The sequence below is a fragment of the Conger conger genome, chromosome 5, assembly GCF_963514075.1.
Source record: "Conger conger chromosome 5, fConCon1.1, whole genome shotgun sequence".
In the NCBI taxonomy this organism is placed as follows: Eukaryota; Metazoa; Chordata; class Actinopteri; order Anguilliformes; family Congridae; genus Conger; species Conger conger.
Genome location: NC_083764.1, coordinates 65,876,273 through 65,886,272, shown reverse-complemented (window position 1 = coordinate 65,886,272; position 10,000 = coordinate 65,876,273). Strand labels below are relative to the sequence as shown.

General features: G+C 50.0%; 1 protein-coding gene across 1 annotated transcript in view; it reads right to left on the bottom strand.

Annotated features, from left to right (window-relative positions):
* LOC133128992 (neurocan core protein-like) overlaps positions 1 to 10,000 on the bottom strand; it is a 32,752-nt gene that overhangs the window by 1,061 nt on the left and 21,691 nt on the right. Inside the window, exons 7-9 of the mRNA XM_061242797.1 lie at positions 5,605 to 5,763; positions 2,643 to 2,725; positions 1,582 to 1,726 (exon numbers count right to left, since the gene is read on the bottom strand). Coding sequence (XP_061098781.1) covers positions 1,582 to 1,726; positions 2,643 to 2,725; positions 5,605 to 5,763 — 387 coding nt within the window. The remainder of the gene's footprint in view (positions 1 to 1,581; positions 1,727 to 2,642; positions 2,726 to 5,604; positions 5,764 to 10,000) is intronic.

The following is a 10,000-nucleotide window of genomic DNA, read 5'->3' as shown; positions in this document are numbered from 1 at the left end:
CTGTCAGTGTTCCTCTGTTCTCATACACACTGCACTCTTTCCCTGTCAGTGTTCCTCTGTTCTCATACACACTGCTCTTTCACCGTCAGTGTTCCTCTGTTCTCATACACACTGCTCTTTCACTGTCAGTGTTCCTCTGTTCTCATACACACTGCACTCGTTCACCGTCAGTGTTCCTCTGTTCTCATACACACTGCACTCGTTCACCGTCAGTGTTCCTCTGTTCTCATACACACTGCACTCTTTCCCTGTCAGTGTTCCTCTGTTCTCATACACACTGCACTCTTTCCCTGTCAGTGTTCCTCTGTTCTCATACACACTGCACTCTTTTCCTGTCAGTGTTCCTCTGTTCTCATACACACTGCACTCTTTTCCTGTCAGTGTTCCTCTGTTCTCATACACACTGCTCTCTTTCCCTGTCAGTGTTCCTCTGTTCTCATACACACTGCTCTCTTTCCCTGTCAGTGTTCCTCTGTTCTCATACACACTGCTCTCTTTCCCATCCCTGATTTTGTAACGCGCTTTAATGTCCTTAAAGATGGCGGACCTGGATCTATTTCTGGGTCAGGAGCAAAATAAAAAGGTGATTGGAATGAGAATGTGATCAGGTGACACACTGAGTCTTTCAACAGAAAAGACCCACACTGCTGTCGGGCCCTTTAGCAAGGCCCTAAACCCCTCATTGCCCCTGTTAGTCTAATCAACTGTAAGTTACTTTTGATAAAAAAGTGTAATAAATAACTGTCATGTAATGCACTACATACAAGAGGCAGTAAGAGTGGAACAATAAGTGCTAGAATATCACACTTTTAATTGAGAATATTGAGAATTAAAGTAAGTGGTGAACTAGTCTCTGTAGAGATCTGGAGAGGCACCATCTCTCCATCGACACAGTATTTGACCAACGGGACAGTGTCCTCTGCTGCAGCTCCTCTTCAGTTCACTAGAGGGCACTGCTGCTTCTGATTTCATTTTGTGTGAATTAATTTGTTTTGGCACCCAACCCCCAACCCACCCCCCCCCCCTCATCCCAGTCCCCCGTCCCGTCTACAACTGTATCATTTCTCATCTCTCCTGCCTGGGTGGGGGCGGGGGGTCCACCTGCACCATTAACCCCCTGGCACTGCTTCACAAAGCAGTTTAAAATGAGAGAAATCTGGGAACAAATCCATCTAATCTGTCCGTCTGTCTGCCAGACCAATGGGGAGCTGGCAAGCTGGGTCTGAAAGGTTCCAGACAGTCTGAGTTCGTATTGGTCCCATTTCAAACCTGCATTCGTGTCAACGTTACAATTACACCTGAGATGTACCACACCCTAACCGTTGCAAACTCACCTCAGGTGTAATTGTGTAGGGTGTAGTTAGGGTGTGGTGCAGGTGTAGGTAGGGTTAGGGTGTGGTACAGGTGTAGTTAGGGTGTGGGACAGGTGTAGTTAGGGTGTGGGACAGGTGTAGGTCGGGTTAGTGGTGCAGGTGTAGGGATCTGTAGCTTTCTTGCAGACGTAGGGCAGGTTGTAGTTGCAGGGTTAGGGTTAGGGTTAGTGGTGCAGGTGTGGTTAGGGTGTGGTGCAGGTGTAGGTACCTGTAGCTTTCTTGCAGACGTAGGGCAGGTTGTAGTTGCAGGGCACGTCGTTCCACTTCCCGTCTTCATGAGCCACCATCACCACACAGTCCTCACCGCCCGCAAAGAAGTTGTCCGGCTGCTTCTCCCGCCAGTTCTCATACTCCTGCAGGGGGCGCCAACACACAACATACACTCCAGCTCATTATGACAACACACAACACACACTCCAGCTCATTATGACAACACACAACACACACTCCAGCTCATTATGACAACACACACTCCAGCTCATTATGACAACACACACTCTAGCTCATTATGACAAGACACACTCCAGCTCATTATGACAACACACAACACACACTCCAGCTCATTATGACAACACACAACACCCACTCCAGCTCATTATGACAACACACAACACACACTCCAGCTCATTATGACAACATACAACACACACTCCAGCTCATTATGACAACACACACTCCAGCTCATTATGACAACACACACTCCAGCTCATTATGACAACACACACTCTAGCTCATTATGACAAGACACTCCAGCTCATTATGACAACACACAACACACACTCCAGCTCATTATGACAACACACAACACCCACTCCAGCTCATTATGACAACACACAACACCCACTCCAGCTCATTATGACAACACACAACACACACTCCAGCTCATTATGACAACACACAACACACACTCCAGCTCATTATGACAACACACAACACACACTCCAACTCATTATGACAACACACACTCCAACTCATTATGACAACACACAACACACACTCCAGCTCATTATGACAACACACAACACCCACTCCAGCTCATTATGACAACACACAACACACACTCAAGCTCATTATGACAACACACAACACACACTCCAGTTCATTATAACAACACACAACACACACTCCAACTCATCACTGTTATTACAACACAAAAATGAAACCTACAGTGTGGAAAACATTTATTTTTACATGATTGTGGACACCTTTAAATATCGTGACTCCCTCCCTCTCCCTCTCCCTCTCCCTCTCTCTCTCTCTCTCTCTTACCGGCTCCATGCCATCTGTCCACTGGAAGTCCTCCTCCACGGTGCGGTCGTTCAGACCGATCCAGGAGTTCTCCCGGCCCAGACCTGAGAGAGAGGAGGGGGGGGGACATCTTAATGTCCCGAGGCTCAGGCTCTGCAGCTGATCTCCAGGTGGAAGTGAGCGAGCCCCGCCCCAGTGTCACCCTCAGCCCCACTCCAGTGTCACCCTCAGCCCCACTCCAGTGTCACCCTCAGCCCTGCTCCAGTGTCCCCCTCAGCCCCACTCCAGTGTCACCCTCAGCCCCACTCCAGTGTCACCCTCAGCCCTGCTCCAGTGTCCCCCTCAGCCCCACTCCAGTGTCACCCTCAGCCCCACTCCAGTGTCACCCTCAGCCCCACTCCAGTGTCACCCTCAGCCCCACTCCAGTGTCACCCTCAGCCCCACTCCAGTGTCACCCTCAGCCCTGCTCCAGTGTCCCCCTCAGCCCCACTCCAGTGTCACCCTCAGCCCTGCTCCAGTGTCCCCCTCAGCCCCACTCCAGTGTCACCCTCAGCCCTGCTCCAGTGTCCCCCTCAGCCCCACTCCAGTGTCACCCTCAGCCCTGCTCCAGTGTCCCCCTCAGCCCCACTCCAGTGTCACCCTCAGCCCCACTCCAGTGTCACCCTCAGCCCCACTCCAGTGTCACCCTCAGCCCCACCCCAGTGTCACCCTCAGCCCCAGTGTCACCCTCAGCCCCGCCCCAGTGTCACCCTCAGCCCCTCCCCAGTGTCACCCTCAGCCCCAGTGTCACCCTCAGCCCCTCCCCAGTGTCACCCTCAGCCCCACTCCAGTGTCACCCTCAGCCCCACTCCAGTGTCACCCTCAGCCCCACTCCAGTGTCACCCTCAGCCCCACTCCAGTGTCACCCTCAGCCCCACCCCAGTGTCACCCTCAGCCCCAGTGTCACCCTCAGCCCCTCCCCAGTGTCACCCTCAGCCCCAGTGTCACCCTCAGCCCCTCCCCAGTGTCACCCTCAGCCCCAGTGTCACCCTCAGCCCCTCCCCAGTGTCACCCTCAGCCCCACTCCAGTGTCACCCTCAGCCCCACTCCAGTGTCACCCTCAGCCCCAGTGTCACCCTCAGCCCCTCCCCAGTGTCACCCTCAGCCCCACTCCAGTGTCACCCTCAGCCCCTCCCCAGTGTCACCCTCAGCCCCACTCCAGTGTCACCCTCAGCCCCAGTGTCACCCTCAGCCCCGCCCCAGTGTCACCCTCAGCCCCACTCCAGTGTCACCCTCAGGCAATACTGCCCATACTCTCTGCTGAAATCCCAGGCAGTTTTAATCGGCCTGTTTGAAAAACGCAGAAATGAATCCCTCGCTTAGCCTCCGTATCCGCTTCATTAAACCAAACGGCCAGAATCCAAATGAAAACTGTGTGAGGTGAGAGGCTTGAGAGAGCGGTGTGACCGCACCGGTGATTAATATTCCCCCGTACGGTCACAGAGTCTGAATACTGACTCACAGTCTGAATACTGACTCACAGTCTGAATACTGACTCACAGAGTCTGAATACTGACTCACAGTCTGAATACTGACTCACAGAGTCTGAATACTGACTCACAGTCTGAATACTGACTCACAGAGTCTGAATACTAACTCACAGTCTGAATACTGACTCACAGGTCTGAATACTGACTCACAGAGTCTGAATACTGACTCACAGTCTGAATACTGACTCACAGAGTCTGAATACTAACTCACAGTCTGAATACTGACTCACAGGTCTGAATACTGACTCACAGTCTGAATACTGACTCACAGAGTCTGAATACTGACTCACAGTCTGAATACTGACTCACAGAGTCTGAATACTGACTCACAGTCTGAATACTGACTCACAGAGTCTGAATACTGACTCATAGGTGTGAATACTGGCTCACAGGTCTGAATACTGACTCATAGGTGTGAATACTAACTCACAGTCTGAATACTGACTCACAGAGTCTGAATGCTGACTCACAGTCTGAATACTGACTCACAGGTCTGAATACTGACTCACAGAGTCTGAATGCTGACTCACAGTCTGAATACTGACTCACAGAGTCTGAATACTGACTCACAGTCTGAATACTGACTCACAGGTCTGAATACTGACTCACAGAGTCTGAATACTAACTCACAGTCTGAATACTGACTCACAGTCTGAATACTAACTCACAGTCTGAATACTGACTCACAGTCTGAATACTGACTCACAGTCTGAATACTGACTCACAGGTCTGAATACTGACTCACAGTCTGAATACTGACTCACAGGTCTGAATACTGACTCACAGAGTCTGAATACTAACTCACAGTCTGAATACTGACTCACAGGTCTGAATACTGACTCACAGAGTCTGAATACTGACTCACAGAATCTAAATACTGACTCACAGTCTGAATACTGACTCACAGTCTGAATACTGACTCATAGGTGTGAATACTGGCTCACAGGTCTGAATACTAACTCCCAGCTGTAACTCATATTGTATGCATTCGGGAGCCACGGTCCTTCTTTAGAGTGGCCTATAATTTTCCTCTTTAAATTCTGTGCCGTGTCATAATGCTCTCATGAGTTTATTTACACATTTATTTATTCCTGTGGTTTCAAGGTGGTCTTAGTTTCCCTCCTGCAGAGTAGCTTCATGCAAGGGGGACACTGGGGACACTGGGCTGTGTGTGTTCTGTGCTCTGCTCTGATTGGCTGTGTGTGTTCTGTGCTCTGCTCTGATTGGCTGTGTGTGTTCTGTGCTCTGCTCTGATTGGCTGTGTGTGTTCTGTGCGCTGCTCTGATTGGCTGTGTGTGTTCTGTGCTGTGCTCTGATTGGCTGTGTGTGTTCTGTGCTGTGCTCTGATTGGCTGTGTGTGTTCTGTGCTCTGCTCTGATTGGCTGTGTGTGTTCTGTGCTCTGCTCTGATTGGCTGTGTGTGTTCTGTGCTCTGCTCTGATTGGCCGCGCTGACCGTTGAGGAAGTCCTGCTCGTCGGCGGAGTGGACGCTGGTCAGGTGACCCCCGTGCTGCCTGCAGTCGCGCTCCGCGTCCTCCCAGGTGTGCCGGTGGGTGAAGTACCTGTAGCAGTGACCGTGGAGCTTCCTCCAGCCCCGCTCACAGCCCTCCGCGTCTGCACAGAGAGGAGGGGTCAGAGATCAGAGGTCAAACACAGCCCCCCACGTCTGCAGAGAGAGGAGGGGTCAGAGGTCAAACACAGTCCTCCGTGTCTGCAGAGAGAGGAGGGGTCAGAGGTCAAACACAGTCCTCCGTGTCTGCAGAGAGAGGAGGGGTCAGAGGTCAAACACAGCCCTCCGTGTATGCAGAGAGAGGAGGGGTCAGAGGTCAGAGGTCAAACACAGCCCTCCGTGTATGCAGAGACAGGAGGGGTCAGAGGTCAGAGGTCAAACACAGCCCTCCGGGTTGGAGAGAGGAGGGGTCCCTCCCAAAAACAGAAGCATATAAAATTGCAGGATCCCAGCCATTCCCTATGTAGGCCCCCTCTCTATAGCAGGTCCTGAGGCACACTCTGTCTGCAGGTGTCCTTTTCATAAACAAGGAGTGAATGTCTTGCAAACAAGGCATGCAGACTCACGGACACAGCCAAGTACTCAGTTAAAATAAACACTTAAGTACTGAAAACCTGTAGACACTGTGGCCCTCCAGGACTGGAGTTAAACCTGCAGACACTGCGGCCCTCCAGAACTGGAGTTAAACCTGCAGACACAGCGGCCCTCCAGAACTGGAGTTAGACCTGCAGACACAGCGCCCCCTCCAGGACTGGAGTTAAACCTGCAGACACAGCGCCCCCTCCAGGACTGGAGTTAAACCTGCAGACACAGCGCCCCCTCCAGGACTGGAGTTAAACCTGCAGACACAGCGCCCCCTCCAGGACTGGAGTTAAACCTGCAGACACAGCGCCCCCTCCAGGACTGGAGTTAAACCTGCAGACACAGCGCCCCCTCCAGGACTGGAGTTAAACCTGCAGACACAGCGCCCCCTCCAGGACTGGAGTTAAACCTGCAGACACAGCGCCCCCTCCAGGACTGGAGTTAAACCTGCAGACACTGCGGCCCTCCAGGACTGGAGTTAAACCCGCAGACACTGCGGCCCTCCAGGACTGGAGTTAAACCCGCAGACACTGCGGCCCTCCAGGACTGGAGTTAAACCCGCAGACACTGCGGACCTCCAGGACTGGAGTTAAACCTGCAGACACTGCGGCCCTCCAGGACTGGAGTTAAACCTGCAGACACTGCGGCCCTCCAGGACTGGAGTTAAACCTGCAGACACAGCGCCCCCTCCAGGACTGGAGTTAAATATGCAGACACAGCGCCCCCTCCAGGACTGGAGTTAAACCTGCAGACACAGCGCCCCCCTGCAAGGCTGGAGTTTGAAACCCTCCAGAGCTGTCTCAAGCCTGGCCCAGTGCAGTACATCTCTACTGACGCCTAAACACACTGCACAATTTAGATTTTTATGATTTTTACACCACAATCATAATACGGAGCTCCGCTTCCCACACGATGCCCTGTACTAATATTTACCACAGCTATCATAATTCACACACTGAGCCTCGGGACTTTAAATATTACTGCCACATGTTTGCCCATTATTCAGTTACAGATGAAAGCTTTCCCTTATTACCGAGACTGAATGAGTAATTGTCACTGCCTGATAGTATGGCTGCATGTATAATGTACTGTTTGGGGAGCAGAGCTCAGGCACCTCCAATGCCTGTGCTTTAGTGAGACTTGGAAATGGAGGAGATAACAGACCTAAATATACCACATTACAATGGGGCTAATTACAATGTAACAGACCACAATATACCACATTACAATGGGGCTAATTACAATGTAACAGACCACAATATACCACATTACAATGGGGCTAATTACAATGTAACAGACTACAATATACCACATTACAATGGGGCTAATTACAATGTAACAGACCACAATATACCACATTACAATGGGGCTAATTACAATGTAACAGACCACAATATACCACATTACAATGGGGCTAATTACAATGTAACAGACCACAATATACCACATTACAATGGGGCTAATTACAATGTAACAGACCACAATATACCACATTACAATGGGGCTAATTACAATGTAACAGACCACAATGGAAGAAGTTATAAATGGATAATGGAATAATGTTAAACAGATTAACGGATAGATTTATAATGTAACAGATTACAAAGGGACAGATAACAAAGTAAGAGATATCAGGACTGTGAGATTGTGTGCTCTCGACTTGCAATGGAAACTGATAAATGATGAAACGCAAGGCTTTCTCTGTGAACCACAGAATTAGGATCCACGTTTCACCCCCTTCTCTGTGCTAACAGGAGGTCCCCCCACACACACACACCTCAGTAAGCCCCTGAAGAGTCTAGTTTATTACGGATTGTGCAGCCAGATGCCAGCCTTTTCAGAGACAGTGCATTTTAACAAATTAAAACAAAAAAACACCCTGGTTTTATCTCTCTGGAACACACATTCCTGCCCCTGAAATTTTCAACAATTATTTATTTTAAAATTTGTATTAATTATTAACATTGCTGTGATTAATTTTAAGAGGAGAGTGAGGCTTCATAAACCATTCATAAAGCCTTCATGAACCATTCAAAAACCCTTCATGAACATACATAAACAAGACATAATGTTACTCCACACTGTCAAGCAATCAATCAGAACGATCCAAACATTTGGCTCCGCGCCAAAGCAGAGGATCTGTGATTGGTTCTGGCCCCAGGCTCCTGAGAGGAGCACAGAGAGGGGAGAGTGACGGAGAGAGAAGGTTCTGTCAAATGTAAACAGGGCCACGGCATGCCTATTCATACTCTTCCTCCTGTCTGTTTGCTTGTGTTCGTAACATTACACTACATTACATTACATTAATGCCATTTGGCAGATGCTCTTATCCAGAGCGACATACAGTTGATTAGACTAAGCAGGAGACAATCCTCCCCTGGAGCAATGCAGGGTTAAGGGCCTTGCTCAAGGGCCCAACGGGTGTGCAGGTCTTATTGTGGCTACACTGGGGATCGAACCACCGTCCTTGCGGGTCCCAGCCATGCACCCTAACCACTACACTACAGGCCGCCCCATGTTCTTCTGTGAACAGAAGCTCACCCAAGACCAAGACGACAACAAGCTGGGCCTCGGCACTGTACGGGCGGGCAAGCCCAATCCCCAAGGGCCACACTCAAAGAAGCAAGCCGCAGTGCATGCTGGGATACAGGGGGTCGCCAGGGTGCATCTGTCCGTGTTCTGTGTTCTTCGCCTGGCCGGGTTCCCACAATGCAGTTGGACGCTCCTGTTCCCACCGCAGATGAGAAGGGCACGTCCACGAGTCGCCAGGGGAAGAGACTCGATCCCAACTCAACCGCAAGGAGACGCACGACGCGTGAGTCACGGCAGCATCTGGAAGGCTCCTCCGGGTGTGTCTCTCCACCGGGTTTAACGGGAAACGGGAAGAGACTACAAACCCAAACAAACCTCAAGGGCAGGACTGAGAATAGTTCTGGACAAAAAAAATTATAGTACTGTAAAAGTAAAAATACTGCTTGGAAGGAAGAGAAGACTACTGGCTAATTTTATGGTCCTGAAATGTCCATTCTCCTGTCAGGAATATTCTACCTCCAGTATTGCCAGATTGGGCAGATTTCCATCCAATTGAGATACTTTTTATGTTATTGTCCAGGGGAAAAATGACTTTTTAGACATTAACATACTGTGTTTATACCTTGGTGTAAAATCTGGCTATGACCAGCTTGAAATTACCAACTACCAGCTGTTTGGGAACACAGCTTGAACTGGTCAAACCATGTTGAGTTGGGCAGATTGATTGTTTTAAAACCTGGCAACCCTGCCTCCACCGTCATCACCAGCAGTCTGTTCATGACCCTGTTCCTCTGGCGGGGTTACTAAAGGTCAAAGGTCATCTACACTAGTGTCAAAACTGCCTAAAGATGCTGGAGAGAACAGTGTGTGTGTGTGTGTGTGTGTGAGTGTGTGGATGTGCGTGTGTGTGTGTATGTGTGTGTATGTGCGTGTGTGTGTGTGTGTATGTGTGTATGTGCTTGTGTGTATGTGCGTGTGCGTGTATATGTGTGTGTCTGTATGTGTGTAGTGTGTTTGTGCGTGTGTGTGTATATGTGTGTGTCTGTATGTGTGTAGTGTGTATGTGCGTGTGTGTGTGTGTGTGTATACGTGTGTGTGTGTGTGTGTGTGTGTGTGTGGGGGGAGAAGAAAGAACATTTCACAACGTGGGGCAGCCCCACTGATTGGCTCCTTAAATGGAAAGGAAGTGACATAATGAGCCCTGCACTGGGGCGTCTCCACAGAAGC